The sequence below is a fragment of the Anoplolepis gracilipes genome, chromosome 14, assembly GCF_047496725.1.
Source record: "Anoplolepis gracilipes chromosome 14, ASM4749672v1, whole genome shotgun sequence".
In the NCBI taxonomy this organism is placed as follows: domain Eukaryota; kingdom Metazoa; phylum Arthropoda; class Insecta; order Hymenoptera; family Formicidae; genus Anoplolepis; species Anoplolepis gracilipes.
This window is the reverse complement of record NC_132983.1, coordinates 4961784-4981609: the sequence shown is the minus strand read 5'-3', so window position 1 is coordinate 4981609 and position 19826 is coordinate 4961784. Positions and strand designations below refer to the sequence as shown.

The 19826-nt window shown below is 34.3% G+C and overlaps 2 protein-coding genes across 7 annotated transcripts in view; one reads left to right on the top strand and one right to left on the bottom strand.

Annotated features, from left to right (window-relative positions):
* Window positions 1-19826, bottom strand: part of LOC140673067 (uncharacterized) — a 90097-nt gene that overhangs the window by 3315 nt on the left and 66956 nt on the right. For 2 of the 4 annotated variants that reach the window (XM_072905684.1, XM_072905685.1), the window contains 2 exons: window positions 1021-1330; window positions 156-431 (listed from right to left, as the gene is read on the bottom strand). In XM_072905684.1, coding sequence (XP_072761785.1) covers window positions 156-431; window positions 1021-1279 — 535 coding nt within the window. In that variant the 5' untranslated portion in view covers window positions 1280-1330. Of the gene's footprint in view, window positions 1-155; window positions 432-1020; window positions 1331-2974; window positions 3274-19826 lie in introns of those variants that run through there. The other 2 variants (XM_072905687.1, XM_072905686.1) reach the window with 2 other exon arrangements.
* The window catches only part of LOC140673062 (adenylate cyclase type 5), a 96480-nt gene continuing 85179 nt past the window's right edge, over window positions 8526-19826 (top strand). For all 3 annotated transcript variants that reach the window (XM_072905661.1, XM_072905660.1, XM_072905659.1), the window contains exon 1: window positions 8526-10556. The gene's annotated coding sequence lies outside the window, so the exon portion shown is untranslated. The remainder of the gene's footprint in view (window positions 10557-19826) is intronic.

Below are 19826 nucleotides of genomic sequence, written 5' to 3'. Positions count from 1 at the left end.
AAACAAGAAGAAATTTTATATATATTTAGAAATATTTTCTTCTCAATCTTTTTCGCCTCTAAATACAATACTAAGTTTCTGCAAAATTAATTTCTTTCACAAAGTTATTTCATTATAGTAATTATATTACAGGCTAACAAGTTTAAGACACTCACTTTTCCGACAAAAGAAGAAGTAATAGACGAGGGAAAAGACAAGGGTAATGCCCTTTATTGGATCCTGTAAGTGGCATAGTACTCTATTCCGATCGAGGGATAGGGTGACTAGGATGCCCGAGAGAGCGTATAGAGTGCTTATTTTGATCAGGCCGCAGCGGGGTATCCTGACTCGCATGCTGTTGGGTATTAGCGGCGGCGGCGGCGACAGTCTGTCCACGACAAAGTACACCAGTCCCAAAATACAGGCGGAGCACAGAGCAGTGAAAAGAAGTCCTGCGAAACGGCATACAAATGGTTGAGGAACTAAATCGCTGCGGGGATTATACGAGAAAAAATGGAGACGAAATCATCTCGAAATTTTTTCACCAAATTGATTAAAATTAATTAAATTAATAAAAACGTCTGATTTTACGACGTTTATAAATGGCTCCATTTCGTTTATCGAAATAGAATATTTTCATTCTCATGTTTTAGTCAAATGTCAAACACGAAGGGAAAATTGAAAGTCCAAGTAAGTAAGTAACCGGTTTGAATATTTTACTTAACAGCTGTTATAATATAGATGTATATTGCCCGCCTCAAAGATCAGGCATCTATTATTATTGGCCATTAGAGTCGAGTGTTTCGCATAATTCAGTTCCTTTTTTCATGTGGAGATAAGTTATACAGGTCAGCGTGAGCTGTAATTTTGCGACAATTATATTTTAGTTTTCGCAGAGAGAGAGATTGCGTCGCGATTTGCTCGAGATTTCTAATCCGAGAATTACAAGATCCCGCAATCGATCGGTCAATTCTCATCATCAATTCAGTACGCGCAGCATCTATTTCGAGCACGTGTACGTGTGTATGTTTGTGTGTCTACCTGTGTAAGCGCTGGAGACAACGGTGACGCTCTCGAGATAAAGCGGATACGTGATAACGAGGACGGTAACTGATATCGCGACGGATACGAGGGTGGTGAGGAAGCGGAGCTTCTGCCAGTTCTCGCGATCTGTATCGAACAGCTTATCGCCGCCGGCCTGATAAGCGACATATGGCGACTCCTCGGTGTCGGTGTACTCCTCGATCTCGACGTCGCTGCCGGTGCAGCGAAGCTCCTCCTGTTCCTCGTCGTCCATCATCGTCGACACGCAGCTCGTTAGACTCGCCAGCTTGACGGCTTTCTCGTTATTCTATCGAAACGAGAACGGCTTAGTATTTCGCATTACGATAACATATTGTCTGAAATCGACAGATTGCCTTGTTGATTTTATCTTTGTGTAATCTAAATAACATGTACTTTCAACTGCAATTGTACGTTTCTATTGTTTTGTGAATTATTCGAACCTAAAATAATAGCCTTTTCTCCTGTAATATAAACGCACTATTTTAATAAGTATTAAAATAAATTTCGCAGATATTATGAATGCTGATTTATATTGAAATAAATCAAATGACTTTTTATTATGTTTCTCTGAATATAAAATAGATGTAATAATTTCAGCCACATTCTATGAAATGATTGATATGAGTTGAAAATTAGATGGTCGTATTTAAGTCCAACTGTATTCATAGCATTTGAATAAGGAGAATTCAGCTTGACTAATAGTTTGAGATATATGGCAACCACAGAAAATGGTTGTATGATATAGGGAACACGTGTAATAAAAGGATCAATTTTTACGATTTCGAAAAGCTTGATAGAAAATAAAAACACAATTTCTTAAATACGTTTAACTTAAAAATCATGTATTTTAAAAAATTAATAATTTACTTTATTTTAAACAATTGCTTGCCTAGTTGTTACAATAACACAATATTGAAATACAATTATTATCTTCAATAATAAACAGCTATTAATTATACCTTTTAATGCTGTATAATATTCTATATTAATTTATATTATTTTAAAATATTTTTCAAACTTGTTAAAATTAATTTCTAGATACGATCCTGGATTACAGAATTTCGCGAACCTCGCCCTTTTCGCGGATACTAATAAATCTCAACATGTCAATGAACGACTAAGAGGGAAAAATGCTCTTTTTATATTAAATGTTATAATTGTTTTCATATTTTGTGATATGACAAAAAATATATGTACGCAAATAAAAATATATGAAAAAAAAAAATATATATATATATATATATATATATATATATATATTTGTCAAAATATTGTAAAAATCATATAGCTAATCAAAATTTTTATTTGATTTATTCTTTCTAATGAATAATCAGCGGAAAGTATTTTAAGTAGTATAAATAAAATATAATATTTGTAATAATAATTAATTTGTAATTATTTGAATATTTAATAGTAAGATACCATGACAATAATTCCAAAAATGTTACAAGTTTTCAAAAATATTAATTTAATTAATTTCAATATATTGTGCTAAGTAAATAATTTAATAATAAACAGCATAATGAACAACTTTTTCTTATTCACATATCTTTTTCATATTTCATTTACTTGATAATAAATAGAAATGATTTTCATTGATGACCAAAGAGATTCTCATTCGGAAAAATTCCCCTCGTACTTATGAACCGCACTAATAAAAAAAAAAACGAAAACAATGGAGGCATAGAAGTATGCACCGTCCCCCAAAAAAGCGCATAATATAAACAAAGTGGTCTTTCGGACTAGACGTAAAATCTTTTCTACCAAGATTGCTTATCAGTACATGAATCGAGTTATCTATCAATGACTGATATGTCAAACGCCACTGTCACATTCCGAGAGAAACGGAAAATCAATGGAACAACAGAGCGCGAATTAACCTAAAGTTGTTAAAATCTCGACATTTATAGATAAAATTTATCAGACTCACCCTTAACGGGAACCTAACCTGACACCGCCCACCGTCGGAGAAAACGTCCCGTGTTTTCCCGGCTGTTATCCCGGATTGTCGCGTCCCTTTCGCGAGATACTCGCGTCGACCACGCTGACGACCGAGGATGACGGACGATAATGATGACGACACGCGGCCCGCGTTGATCGCGAGTGATCGCGAGTACTGCGTCGCGTGATAAGGCAAGCCAGCAGAAACCACGACTTCATCCCATCGTTGGTGACGAGGAGACGAGGAACGAGGAGACGAGGAAAGCGCCTCTTTGTGTCGCGACCTCTGCCGACAGTCTATAACCAGGACCGTACTCGCTGACGACAAGCGTCACTTATATATATTCGAAAAAAAGTCATCGTTAACATTGTTAACCCTTTATTTGCTTGGATAATTTCCTCACAAAGTCAGAAATGTATTTTTAAAAATATACAAAAAATTAATTCAAGTGTAACGTTTGTTAATTAAACATCGTAATGCAATGTTGTTTAGCATTAATAAAGTTATAAGAAATAGCCTTATATTATAAGAAATATTGAATTAATTTACGTATTTTCAGTCCTAGAATAATTCAGTAGGTACATTTCAATGATATTATTTAAGATTTATCATAATCTAAATTCAAATATTAGAACTGTAATTTTTATTATATAATTTAAAATATTTAAGACTATAAATGTAATCTCCGGGCGACTATAATATTTTATAATAAATAGAAAATCATATTTCGAACTAAATGTAAAAAATAAATTGAATCTAAAAATGCAGTAGTAACGGACGTCGAAGTCGGACACGAGATATCAATATATATACATGTATACAATATATACGTTGCATTAACTAAATATGTATGAACACATTTACACATGTAATACGTGGCCTATATTCTTTGCTCTTATCAAGTCTTTATATGCTCGAGTAATTTTACATTGTGTAACAAAAAAAAAAAAAAAATATGTAAATAATCGCTTGTTTAGTTACGTAAGCAGATAAAACTCGCCCACGTGCAAACTTAGCAGTAATGGTGAAGATACCATGTTGAACTATTGTTATATATAGAATAAAAAGAGAGAATAAATGTCTTTCCAGATCCTATCAAATATTCGAAGTAAATTTCACACCATCATTTATCGCAAAATTCATTTTTCAGCATTAAATACTTAACCTGGATAATTAAGCTCGAAATTAAATTTCTCTCAAAGTGACGTCTACGTCAAATTATGCTTAATTGCACATTTAAATCTCAAAAACTGATTCGTCGAAAAATTACGTAAATATTCATAAAGCATCTACAGTTTTATAAAAAATTATTCATGAGAAGTATAAATTTTTTTCTTGCAACAGGAGATCAAACATGAAAATAATATATATATATATATATATTATATAAAACAAAGAATCGGGGGATAAAAGAAAAAGATTCTAAAATGATGGTGCGCCTGTTGTAATACGTACAATCTTGTTTTTGCGCATGAGCGAAGATATATGCGCCACGCTATGTGTATGTCGCTCCAAATTAATTCTGAAAATTCTGAATTATACGCCGTGGAATATTGAGAGTAACGCAACGTCACGAATACGTTATATCATTCCCTTAGTCCCATCGTAATGGACATCCCGCAAGCTATCATTAATCATTATTATTCGCAAGAGTGTACATCGAGCACGATAATAATTAAGCATCGAGATAATTGAAAAATGGAAGTTGTGACACATTAAGAGTATGTAGTTAATTGAACATTTTATAAATATGGATATTAGAAAAAACTTTGTGAAAAAAATAATCAAATGTAAGTAAATTGTGAGAGAAAACAAACTGAGAAATATATCTATCCTCTATTCAAGAAGATAGATATTTGTATATATATATATATGTTAAATATATTTAAGATAGATATTTTTTTCTAAAAGAGAAAATATGTTTTCTAGATGTTGTAAGTTAAAAAAAAATTATACATTTAAAAAGTATGAAAGAAGAAAAAAAAATTGTACTTTGAGAAAAGAACCCTTCGCAAATTCTTTATTCAGTTTACGTTAAATTATACCATCAAAATTTACATGGATTTAAAGCAGGCCAAGTGGTAGCCATGAAAAGTGGAAGTTGCAGAAAATTGTAAGGAAGACTGGTTTTTATTCTGTCCACACACAACAATCGCATTATGCGTTTCTCAATGACGTATTGTCAAACTCGAATCTTACGAGACTCGGGTTTGACAATGTTGAATGGAGAAGAAATGTAGTATTAAAAGAATAGCGGAAGAGAGAAGAGGTAAAGAGTAGAAAAATGTGCGAGAGAAAAAGACGACAAAAGAAAGAATCAGTATTCCAAAAGAGCTACTATTTCCAGCGGAGAATTTAATCGCGCGAATTAGGATAATAGTGCCATAAATTCAAGAGGCGACTGTGTCTGAAAATCTGAATATGAATCGTACACTCTAGCGAAAACAATGCAGCTATAAATATAACGGCAATGTCGTGATATATATGCGTCGATATTAAGCAAATAGTGCGTGTTCTATATCCATTACATCCATTATATCAGTATATTTAGCATTGTATTGTATGAATCTAATGAGAGAGAATCTGATGATAGATACATGTATACAGTACAATTATAGCTCGCCATTGCCTGGTAATTGTTATTGTTGGCGACTAACGGAATTGGTTGATTAAACTGACACTCGGATAATCGAAGTCTGGCTGACAAGTAAACGGAAGCCAATCAATCGATCTCAATATAATATATCCGTTGTATTTCTATTAAATGACGACGAAAATCAATGTCGTACAGAAATGGATCACAAAGAAATGTATCATCGACGTGATCAATTAAATAATGTTGTATAAAAATCAAAAGGAAAAGTTACGCTTTAATTAAGAAAAAAAGCAACTAGTAAATTGGGATAAAGCTAATCTACAAGGTGTCTCGCTAACTCTTTATTAGGGATCCCTTTCGCCAACGATTCCAATATCGAGGTTCTTTCTTCTTTTCCAGCTTGATCTTATTGGGGAATAAAAAAAAAAAAAAAAGAAGGATATCTCGTGCGACCTTTCTATGATGATAAGAAGTGAGAACCGGACGACTTTAAAATTTTAAATGAGATCGACGAGAATTCTTTTGCGCATCCTGGTGATTCCTAACGACCGTATTCATGCTACATTAATCAAAGACCCAAGTATCTCAGCTTGATTTTAAGCTTTATTAATAAAGGATATGTTTATTTCATTAAAGTTTAGGAAATAACTGTTCATTAAAGTCTTGAGATTTCGAGAGAATCTCAAGACTTTAATGAACAGTTATTTCCTAAAACTTGACAATCTTGAGAATGAAAAATAAAGCCTGCGATTTAAAATTATCATAAATTTTATTTAATTAAATTCCAATAAAGTAAGTAAGTTTTCTTAAATGTACGCTAAGAATTTACTTCTTCATTTGGAAAAACATTTACGTTAATCATAAAATCTGTAAAATTAAAATTCTAACAAGTCCGAGATAATTATCAGAATTATAATTTAGTTGTTCTTTATTACAGTTTGATTTTTTTATCACAAGTTATCCGTTATTTTTTAATCACGTAATACTTGTTAAATTAAAAGTCTCTATTAAAGTAGAAACTGCATCAGTAGTCTTACGATATCGACGTTAAACTGTTCGATGAAGAATTATTACGTAGTTTACTTACGTCAACAACACACAGGTCATTAGAGACAGTAGTTTCTAAATCCGGAGAGAAATAAATATGCGTACGCGTATGGGAACGGCGGGATATAATCAGATATAATAGAGCTAGATTTATAATATTACAATATATTGTAAAATACAATTGATAATTGCAACGTGCAGTGTTTGACTTCTGCTTTTATAAACTTTGGCTTTTTCTAACTTTGCGCTTTTCACCGAATCGTTTCTCCGCGAATTTTCCACAATATATCAAATACATGACGCAAAACGAAAACGAAATTGCTTCGGGCTTTAGTTCTTCTCGTTAATATTCGACAAAAGTTACGGGATCAACCGAGATATAAAAACGATAGTCGAGCCCTTGAGAAACTTTGTTCAGTCGAACGTGCTGCTGGATTTGTAACCGAAATCCTGACCCACAGGATATCGCTCTGGTTCATAATAATATCCCCCGCACAATACAGATTTGATTAAGTTCGATTTTCATCCTGAAGTGGATGCAGTAATCTCCTGTTGGAACACAGAACACATTCCGGTGTAATTTACCATCGTGATGCAACAGCATAATCCGTACGCGATAGAGCAGCTATTAATTATTTCCATTAATAACCGCAACCCGATGGAGCCGCGTCGTGCAATCTTCTCTCGCGTGGAAATTAAATTCTGCGTACCAATAAGATCGATACAGCAATAATTTGATTAATTAATTTGAAGAGATTTGACTAATGGAAGAAAGTGTATAAAATATTTGTAGAAAGTAGTCGGTCCCTTTACTTGCATAAAATTTCGAAATGTTTAGTTGAGAATTTTCAAACATCATTGCAAGATAATTTAAAACATTCTCTCTTTTCCATTTGAATTTATAAAAATTACTTTTACCGTCGGACGAGATGCTTCTTAAACGCAAGCGTCGGTCGAGATGGAAAATTGAGAATCAAGGATTTGCACGCGATACGTGATTCAACGCGGAACGATTCATCTATTGCGTGTGGTTCCCTGCCTTTCCATTTCCGAGTCGAATGACTGAACAATTGCTGCTACGAATACTTGCTTCTGATCTCACCGCGGATTTTCTAACGGACATTTCCTAACGAGTTTTCAGAGCGCAGTAAAGCTCGCGCGCTAATCCGACAGTTAGGTAAGTTTGATTTTGCATTCGCATCAATCGTCCGTAAGTAGCACGTGTATAACATGCTGTGCTTGTTTCAGCTGATGTGACAGATCTGACCCAACTACCTTCCAACTGTAGAAAAGGCGAATAACACGTAAATTAATATCGTAACACCATGTATCACTTGCACGACGTGGGTGTCATTTTCAGCTTTGAAATTCAATCTTCACGTGTGTACAATGAAATTAATTTGTTTATTAATAAAATTCAAAGTATATTATTGTATATATCGTAAATTGAAATTTACGAGGGATTAATTTTGAAATTATAACTTTGTAAATAAAAGAGCACACAAATCAAAATATTTCATATTGATAATATTTTTTAATAAACTGAAAAATCGAATGCCTATCGATGCTTATATCGACAATAATAAGAATTTTTCACAACTATAATTTCGCAAGAAAAAGTGAAAAATTCAAATCAAAGTATTTCATGTCTTTGCATATATTGATAATATTTTTCAATAAAATAGCTGGAGAATTTTGAAAGCTTATCGATGCTTACATCGACAAATAAAATGTATCGATCGTGTTAGGACTGGCTTCTTGGGGGATGATACAGGTGAGAGGGCCGTCCTATGCGCGTCGCGACGCCACGCGACGTCGCATCGTCGACGGGGCGGCCGCGTCACGTGACGACTGAAATCGGCGTGAAACTCGGAGCCGTCGTCAGTCAACCTCAGTCGGCGCGCGGCATCCGTGTGTGGCGTACGTATCGGCGTTGGTTCCGTTGCCGGAAAGTCGATCGAACCGGTCGACGAACTCTTGACACGAATCATCTCTCCCTGCGAAATCTCGCCTTCGTATTTCGGGACAACGTTTGCTCGAACAAAATTCGTAGAGCGAATAAAACAACGAATAGACACGATCGATCGACAGTACAATTTCGCTTCTCTCGGCTCCAAGTGCATCTAATTGAGTGCACCGCAAAGATTTCCTCGAACAACGCGACGAGTGACTGACCGCCGAAAGCGTGAATCTTTATCTTCTTTCGATTTTCGCGAATCTTCTGATACATCGCGCGGGGAATCGATCGAGGAATCGATCGCCGGATTCCTGTTCGAATACGGGAATTAGTTCAAAGGAAACCGTCTAGGTTCTCGATTAATCAACGTCGGTTTTAATTGGCCACGAATCGAAGAGAGTGGAAGAAAAAAAAAAAAAAAAAGAAAAAAATAAAAAACGCTCAAAGTAGAGAAAGACATTTTTGATCAGACGTAATCTTACACTCGCTTATGACGATAATCGTTATACGACGGCACGCACCTCCGTGACTGCATGCATTAAGGGCATTAAGGGAACGCGCGTTGCGAGTATTACGAGCGAGCATCGAGAACACTTGACGAGAAGAGGGGAATCGAGCATAGATAATCGGGATCGATCACGCGCCGATTAAATCCAAAATCGAACCAAAGGAAACGCTCGAAAGCGGAGCTAAGTGGCTGCATCATCGAATCGCGCAAGATTTAAATTGCGCATGATATAATTCTGATAAACGCAATGAGAATAAAGTGATGATAGAAGAGACAAATTGAAGAAAAATAAATAATCTCGACAATACGAAGCAATGCTAGGACGCTTCTCCACCAGTTGATGCAAACTGAATTAAATACACGTCACAGTTTTAAAGTCCGACTGCAAATGCAATATCAAATATAGAGATAGTAAATTTCAAATCACACATACACGCAAACGAGATTTTAGTTTGGCAACCCAAAACATAAAAGATGAAACAATCTTGAGAGGCTGTGCCACACGAATTAAAATATTGAAATATCAGTCAGATAATTTCATGTAAAAAAAAAAAAAAAACCTGTAAAAGATTCTGAGGATATAGCAAATAATTCCGAGCGTTTTAACGAGATAATATCATCCGCAAAAATCACTAACGTGAAGATCAGCCATACATATAATATCACCGCGGAATTCTCGCAGAGATCCTTTTATCACGTTTGAGAAACTTGTAATAACAATTCTCGCGGGATAAGGGAGCGCAAACTTCGCGAAAGGAAATTCGCGAAGAACATCTCTTCTTTCCGGCTACACATCCGCTCTCGCGAGGCTCGCGAGATAATAGAAATAATAAGAGTAGAGGAATAATAAATACGGAGAGAGGATAAAAACGCCGCTTAATCCTCAACGAGATTAATCCCAGCGGAAGGAAATCACGGTAAAAAAAAAAAAAAAAAAAAGAGAAATAATCTCCCTTTTCGATATCGTATTAATGCCCGAATCTGCTGACAGCGCGAGATGAAACGGAGAAGGTGCTTCCTTGGGGCTCGATAATCTCGATCTGTGCGTTCGCGATCTTTTTTCTCTTTCTCTTCCGGTCACGGGATGGTCGACGAGTTCGTGCGTCGAATTTGCGACGCCCCTTCGCGATTCAATAATTCGACTGGTGTTCGATAAACTTAGATGCCATTCCGTTGCACCCGGGGTCTCCATTCACATCGAGAGACAATTGTCGCAACGCTCAAACACACGATAATCGAAAGATAAGAACTTTGCGCGCGGTTTCACGTTTCTGAGAGAATCGAGTTCGCTATCAGTTGCTATGCTGTGAAAAGGATCGACGCATCTCGCGAATGAATGCCGATTCATGGCGCGATAATCGTGGCATGTTGCTGAGAAAAATTTAAAGAAAGAAGGAAAGAGAGGGAAAGAGAGAAGCCCATAACGAGATGGAAGACACGTCAAGATACTGCGAGACGCGAAGTGAGTACATTTTCACCTATCGCATTAAAATTGCTAAAATTACAGCGAAATGTTACGAGAAAATTCTCCCAAATTACGTCGATATTATATTGCATATAATATCGACGTAATTTTATATTAGAATTTTATTTTTCTCAGTTTCAACATTTACGTTTCAATTTTGGCAACATCATACTTAGGATGTCTACTTACAATCTTGTAAACAAATTCTCTGATTTTCCAGATGTTTTTTTTTTTTTTTTTTTCAAAATTCCAGGTAAAGAAAATATTTTAAAGATACAACTTTCTAAAATAACTTTTTTTTTTTCTTATTATATGCGGTTTTTTAACGTTTTTCTTATACGAAGGAAAAACATACAGGCTTTTAAGTTTTAAGTGCTAGATTTATAAATGTACTAAAAAACCTGAGTAATAACTTTCATAAGATAAAAGCATTAGTCACTGTGTTTTTAATGTTTTATCATTAAAAATTACAATAAAAAATATGTATTGCATATATAATATTTTGTTAAAATATTGAATATTAAAACAAACATAGATATATATTTTATAAAATTGATTCACTTGGCTTGTCGACTGTTTACAATGTACGAGCTTATCAAAGAGAGAATTTTTTTTTAAATTTCCTAAATCCCAAAATAAAATTCCATGAGATTTCTTGATTTTTCCAGATACAAAAGAAATCCCGGATAATTGCAGGGAGAATTTTTCCTGTTTTTCCAGGAAATAGACACCCCATAATAGTGCACTATTTATTATTTCTCGATAGATTTCGATTTTCTTGGCGAGAATTATACTATTCTTATTACTTATTATATTCTAACATGTTTATTATTCATTATTATAAAGTGAGACCACGTATTCTTGACCGCGGAATTAACTGCGCACAATGGACGATATAATAAATGAGATGAGATTAAGACTTCATCCTCGCTGCGCAGCAGTAGCAATAAAAGTGCCGGACAATTTGTAAGGGAACATCACGGCTTAACGACGAATTAATTAATTATCAAAGCCGCCGTCGCCGTCGCGACACTGTTAAATCGAGGCTATACCTGGACGGTCGGTTGGCGGCCAACCTCGTTAACGACGTGACATACTAATTGAGCTCGTGAATAATAATTATGATTGGTAACGCGGAGACGTGTCAGCTCGCATCATGGAGCCGCACTATATGTTAATTCGAGTTGCGTCCTGTTGTTATCATCATGGTGCGCAAAATGTCGAGACGTCTTATCGTCCCATCTAATCCGCCAGACCGCGAAATCTCCACGGAATAAATTATCGTATATTACGTCCGTGGCTGTCGCACAGTTTACGTTCACATGCATTACATTTGATTACTAATTGATGGCCCGATGACGCGATGGCATGGCTTATCTAGGTGATACGATATTATTCCATCTCGCGATAATTAGCTCCTCGTGCATTTGACCGTTCGTATAATGACATATTATAATTTGGCATTTGTAATGTATATAGATATATATAATTCGGTATTTTGTCCTTCGAAATTCTAACTGAATTTAATGTAAACAATTGCTCACGCAAAGCAGCAAATTATCTACTTTCAGTATTCCCTGTGATGATTTATTTAGTAAAATAATGTTGCTAGTTGGGAGCTGCGTTTTGCGAATGAAGCTCGCAGATTTTACGAAACTTCAAACAATAATAATACTTGAATTCTTGAATTATTTGTAGACGCGATTCGTGAAGAATTTATTAGATATTTTTTCGTGAAAAAATCACGACACGGTTCCCGGAGAGATGAGGGTGCGACAGGGTGCGAGAAGCAAACGGGGAGGAAGAAATATCACGGGCGATGCAAGGGTCCGGTTGTAACCAGTTCGTTCCGCGAGAAAGCAAATTATGGTCGCGAGGGCATTCCATTACATGCGTAATTACAAACTTGCACGAGGACGCGCGGTCGCTTGTAAGAGCTACGGGACGACGCGTCGCTTCAAACGTGCAGGCACGTGTGTGCGCGTTCTAATTAACTCTTAATCAAGTAATACGACTAACGAGCGTGCGCGGAAACATGAAACATTTCGCATCATGTAACTTCCAAAATTCCAATCTTAATAACATTACACCCACACACACACACACACACGCGCGCGCGCGCGAGAATTTTATGTTCTCTCCTATCGATGAATCCATCTCGTTTGCGGTTTTCTTTTATGTAAATACATAATTTCCGATGAGAGAGTATCCATCAAAAATAACAGGGTGTCCTGTAATTGGAGAAAAACCTGCTAATGGTAGATTCTTGAGATCATTTGAAGTCGATTTTTCCTCCCCTTTCTCATGAAAAAATATCGAGGGACGTCATCATTTTTTGCCAGTTTCCAATTTTTATCATTATATATCTTTGTATAATTACACCTTAAATTAAAATTCTATTAGAGTAAACTCTATCTGAAATTAACTGAAAAATGTATATATATATATATACATTTATATAGTTTTGGTAATTTTTTTACTCCAGAAAGTTTAGTTTGCGAAAAGCGGCTCTTTTTCGATCGCTTGGAATTCGAAAATTATTGATGCCTCGAAAAATCGTCCCCAAACGATCTCAAGATTCTAGCATTGGCACAGGCTTTTCGCCAATTACAGGACAGCCTGTATAAAAATCGGATTAATGTTCAAATCTCAAAAGGTGAAAATGAAATTGGAACGCAAAGATCGCGGTTACATTATACGGATCGCGTGCGTATCGGGAGATTAGGAACTTGCCGCGGTATTTAACATCTCTCGGCTCGCGGGAGCTTCGTGTAACTTGTAATTTAGCGGGATACCGTATTACGCGGATACGAGTGCGGGGGAGAAATGCTTAAATCGCCGTACGTTGGGCCTTTCGGATACGACGAGATAAAATTCGCCGCGCCATTCGCCGAGGGGGTTAAACTGCTCTACCTAAACTCGGAACTCGCATTTATCATAATCGTGACGCCTTTATCTGCGAGTCTAGGGTTAAGTGGAATGGACCTGACGTGCCTGGACGGATACGCCCTGCGAGCACGAATGCCCCGCGTGTTTCGATTAAGGATTAACATCGTCTTAACAGAAACGGTTGTTGACCCTCGACATCGCCGATAGCGCCGTTATCCGTGATTACATTTTGCGATAATGCACCTCGGTGTACAGTGCGTCTGACACGCGCGCGATATTACCACTGTTTACAGTTTTTGCTTGTATAATGGCAATATATACGTTTCGACCATTTTTTCCGTAATGTATATTCAAATATATTTTAAATATCTTCGAAAAGAGAGGGAGGGAGGGAGAGAGAGAGAGAGAGAGAGAGAGAGTAGAGTACTGCATATTTTATATCGTCGTGAATTCAGTGATATTTGAACAGGCTGTTTGAATTTTTTATCGATTCTCCGTGCCTCTTTTTAATATCATTGGATTTGAAACGAAAAGCTTTTTGAAATAGCGAGAGAATGATCAAATATCAAAGAATGTTATTGGTGCAAAAAAAAAAAATGCGCGTACTCAAATTATGCATCGGTGCATAATTTACCGAGTATTATCCTACCAATGTGTTTACTTGAAAGCATGTAAACTGTTATACTTGACAGATGTATTATACGCAATTATTGTGATCATCATTAGGCCATTTCTTAAATCGTTAAAAACTTTTTCAATTTTATTTATAGCGTTTTCAAGATTAATGCTAAGTAACAGATATCATTATCTATAAACTCGGAATGATTTGACTTCGACAGTTCGTAAATGAGTTCTGTCCATTGGAACTTCCGTTGGCAGCTTTCTCGTATCGTATAACAAAATTTGACGGTATTCCTGCCAGCGGTGACGCACGAAAATAATTTAATAAATTTATTAAACTTGAACGATATAGTTCGATTGAATTGCATCCTACGCCATCTCATAATTGAATATATATGATATTTCTTCAAATTCCTAGAGCTGGCACTTTTTTTCAACGGTGTCTGTTTGATTTTTATTTGATAAAAATTCACGTAAATCTGCAAATTATTTCTAAAAATAATACATTTTTTATTCGCGTAAAATTTGATTTTATTCATTTGCATGTGCGTGTATCGTTGAAATGTTTTTCTATAGGCGAGGGAAAGTTTTAAATGCGCAATGCTGTTTCGTAAAAATCATTTACGTCAGGAATATTTTTTCAAAATGCTTGACAAAATATAAAACGACGAATTTCTACCAGCATTTACATTACGAAAGTGGCGCAATACTATATTATCTTATTCATTTTGATTCATAATGCAAGGAACGAAAATAATTTGCATAGCGCGGAGAATTCGCGAAACTCGACTATATATATTTACATCGACCCATTCGTATTTGTTTGATTAAAACCCAAGGACTTTTCACTTGTTACGTGCGTGCAATTCGTTGCAGCGTTCGATACATGCGAATGAAATAAAGAACAAAGATGGAACGTGACGCGAATAATTTCTTCGCGACAAGACGCAATTAATTAATAAAAGTGTCTTTATTATAGTCAATTAAAACTTTCAATTTCTTTACGATCTGGTACGAGGTCAATTCTCTTCGCTTCGAGAAATTATCTTGTTTTTCAACTTTATGATTATCTATATAAACTTTTGTTTGTTCTTTAATATCTTTAATTTCCTTTAATGTCATTTATTTTTGCCAACTTCTTCAAGAAATGGCTACTGATCAATAAGAGAATTTTTTTATTTAATGAAATATATAATATATTTGAATAACAATACAAAGAAAGAATACATGTCGTGTAAATCATTAAAATAAATTTTCTTACATATTATAGATATTCTTTTTTTTATTAATTATTACATAATTGATTTGTTCTGTTTTCACAAGCTTTGTTACGAGAATCATTAATTTTCGAATTTATACTAAAGAAGCCTAATATGTATATATATGTATGTCTTCGATTAAGTTTCACTTAGGGTTTCGCAACTTAACGAGGGGGAGGCAATTATACGAGAGAGAAGTTTGCACGCGCTTTAAATGAACAATCCAAACTTTCGCCACAGTCGATAACACACTTATGAGTGAACGACCCTCAGTCGAGAAGACCAAGTGTCCGAGTTATAAATAAATATCGCGCGTGTGTGTGTATCTAGCTGGAATCGATCTTTGTGTTAAATGACTTCAACGTCGTTAACAAATCCTTAGAAATTTCTACGCAGAATAATGAAAAGTATTGCAAAATTCAAATCTTTTTTCCCCTTCTCACAATCGTACAAATTATCGTTATCTGTCCTTTATCTGTACTTTAATCATTATCATTTGTGCATTTTTTATGACATATGCGTGTACAACTGTGAGCTTTTTGCAGAAACCAATCATTATCGTTATTAATCAAAATCCCATATAGGAATCGACTATCGATGCGAATTGTATGGCAACAGCAAGATATTTTTGTTCTTGGGTAAGTCTATTTCGAATCCATCGATTAATTTGCAAAATGATTGATTTCACTCACAATTTATCCAAGATACTTGTAGCGTATTGTTTGTTCTGTTATATATATAGCAAGTATCTTGGATAAATTGTGAGTGAAATTAATCATTTTGCAAATTAATCGATGGATTAATTCTATTTTAAGGCTATATATATAAAATTAATATTCTATCTTTTTCTATTATATATATATATATATATATATATAGCCTTAAAATAGAAAAGATATATATATATATATATATATATATAGCCTTAAAATAGAAAAAGATAGAATATTAATTTTTATCGAATTACATTTTCCATGCCAGATATTATTTTGACAGAGTCTTTCTTTTTGTTATTTATTTAAATGTCTATGTTAATGATATTTATTTAAATAAATCAAAAGTCGCAGAATTAGAAAAATCATCTTTCCAGGCTGAAAAAAATTTTACGCATTCCCGAAATCAAAATTCTTATTATTATATTTAATTATTTATTTTTTAACTATTATTTTTAATTATTTATTATATTTTTTAAAATATTTTTTTAAAATATTCTGAATATATATACATTTTGTTATAAATTGATGCTTGTATTGTTTGATTTGCAATTAGAATTATTATAGAATATGCTACAAGAATATAATACTTTATTGTTTAATATTTGGCTTTTGTTTCATATCTAAAATACATTAATGATAAATAATATATCAATGATATTCGATTTGCATTATTACTGATTCCATTATTAAAAGTTTTAATACGATATTTGGTTTCTACCGCATTGTGTCTTAATATATTTAACAAGCTATTGTGGAATTTTTAACATGTTACAAAGCAGTTACAGTAAATATTATTTTTGTTCCGTCGAGAAATGAAATAAAAAAAGAGAGAATTATATAATAATATTAAAAATATTCATAACCATATAGTAATTATTTAGAATTTAAATAACTAAGATTTAATTTAGTTTCTAGTTTTCGAGGTTATACAAATATAAATTTAAATAATTTATTCATAATTTTCACATTTTAGCTACATACAATACAAATAAATTAAATTATGGTATATTTTAATTTAATTTTATAATTATATTTAACATCACGTCTTTTTTAGATTCTGCAAAATTTCAACAAATTCGAACTTTTTCATTTCTTCTATATTTCCACTTCTCGATTCGAATTGATGGTTTTACAGTAAAATATTGCATTTAAGCTAATGTGTGCAAAGATGATCCATCGACAGATGCTGATCTGATGCTGACAGATGCTTCGAGTCGGCCGGACTTGGTTGGAAATTCCAAACCGAGGACACTTCCGTCATAATCAGTAGCGCGCAGGACAAACAATTTAAAAATCGGTGACTAAGGACTAATCGGATTCCTACTCGCTAAGTCGGAAAATCACGTTAGCGTTAACGGAGTTTGACAGACGTATGCTGAGTTTCCCTACTGTTTCCGGATTTAAAACCGACGCACACGTAAAGACGCGAGAGTCGATGCGATATCTTATACCGTAAATAGCTGCCAAGAATGACATTAAAAGTCAATATCGAAATAAAAAGCTGGAGGGATCAGGATTCCTTTGGTTTTGCATCGTTCCACAGGCGGTTTTCGATCCGCTTTAAATAAATATTCAACAACGAGCTCTTGAATAAATAATAAAGAGAGAAAAGAATCAGTGAAAATAAAATGTGGCATTGAAAATAATAATCCAGTAAAAAAAAAATGGACATTCTATTTCCCTTAGCGTTAAAGACCAACTTGTACTTTAGGTCGAAAAGTTTAATTATATACAATTAAATTTATAATTATAAAGGGTTAGATTATAAAATTAGAAATTTAATTTTTCTCCACTAATTATAGCAAAAATGAGATGTAAAATTGTCTCGAAAAGAATAAAATGTCAGGCCTTGGTTGACTATAAAAGCTCGATGCAATAGATTTTCGAATTGAAAATATGAAGAGTTCTAGAAGCACAGAGCAGAATATTGTACTTAATATCGCGACCCAAAGATATCCGAGAATATCTCGGTTTTCTGTTTTAGTGATGTCGGACTCGCAAAATGCTTTTGTCGCACACAAGATCGCGGGTTTAAGGCCCATTGCACATGCGAGACCACGAGGTAATCGGCCAATCGAGAGAGAGAGAGAGAGAGAGAGAGAGAGAGAGAGAGAGAGAGAGAGAGAGCTTGCAAGCTTATCGCGTATATACACGATCAGATAATAAAGAGAGAACAGAGGGCTCTTTATTTCACATTCCGTTCTCGTGACCTTATTCGAGAGATCAACCGGCGCGAGAACTGCACCGGATGAACCATTATTAATAATTGGGGCTTGATTAATCGAAATGATCGTTCTCGCCGCGTGGATTGTATTATACGTTACATGATATCGGATACTGTGCATATATATAATATATATATATATATATATATATACATCTGTGTCTCTCTCTCTCTCTTTCTCTCTCTCTCTCTCTCTCTCTCTCTCTCTCTCTCTGTGTTATAATTAAATTTGTTTTCAATTTGTTTTGTAAACAATTGTTACAAAAGAAAGAATGCAAACATATATTATATACATTTTCACAAATTGTACAAATTGTTGAATGAGTTGTTGAATCTATCGATTGATTAAAATGAAATTATTTATAAACGTCTCTATTCTTTTAGTTGAGTAAATTAAATAAAACTTAATATTCATGGAAAAAGAATGGATTAATTGTCGAAAAATCCCTTTCCACGAAGCTTTCTATATTTCGTAGTTAAATAAACTAAATATTCTTCTACATAGCAATTCAAATATATAACAATAATAAGTCACAATCAAAATTTGTAGTTTACATAACGGTGCAGCACGCGGGTGCTACTCGAGACATGCAACAGACGAATTATCTAAGTAGAATTAACTGAAACTGAACCCGGGCACGCCGTCTTTCCGACGCCGAGTTGCTCACGCGACGCTATTTTAATCCCGCTTTTGCTATTGCAAGTTCGACCAATCGACCGACCAACTTGCAAAAATTTCAACCGCCGTTGTAATTACAGCGTGCATCGACGTGTGATTTGTTTGCCGATAAATCAGAATCACGCGCCGCTCAGAAATCGCTCTCGTTCCGGCTGATTGCTCGTTCGGATATCACTCGATTCAGTTCCATATGGCGATTTTAGAGAAAAAAAGCAGAACGATAAGAAGGCCGTTTTATGCAATAGGCTTTAATGGGGCCGTCGACCTATACTTCGATAATGCTCGTTTTTTGCGATCGATGAGGAAATCGAGAAGCTAAGACGCAGTGATTAATGCGGGCAAGGTTGTTGACCGAGGATAAAGTTTCGCTTTTATTAGAGAATTCTATAAATGTCCCATAAATGACAGTTATTTGAATTGTATATTCGCGTTATCGAATTTCAATTCTTTCATTTGATATCTCACATATTAAAATATTACATGAAAAATAATTTTTTTTCGCTCTTTAGTCTTTTAGATAGAGTGTCCTTTATTTGATCGCGGTGTCTCAAGTTAAATGTACAAAAAAATAAACAGAAACTTTTTATATATATTTATTGTTGTAAATATGTATTTGTAAATTTGTCAAAAGTTTTCTGGGCGAGTTGCATAGATAATTTAATAATTTATGGGAAGAAATAAAAAATATAAATATATTATAAAATTATTATATAAATATTATTATATAGATTATTATATAAATATAAATATATTATAAATAAATATATGCGAAATGGCAGCACAATCAATTTATTTCCAAAGATGTCATTCTGAAAATGTAAGGCATCATCGTGAATGTGAAAAGTAGGTTTGTACGATAAATAATCTATATTGATAAAT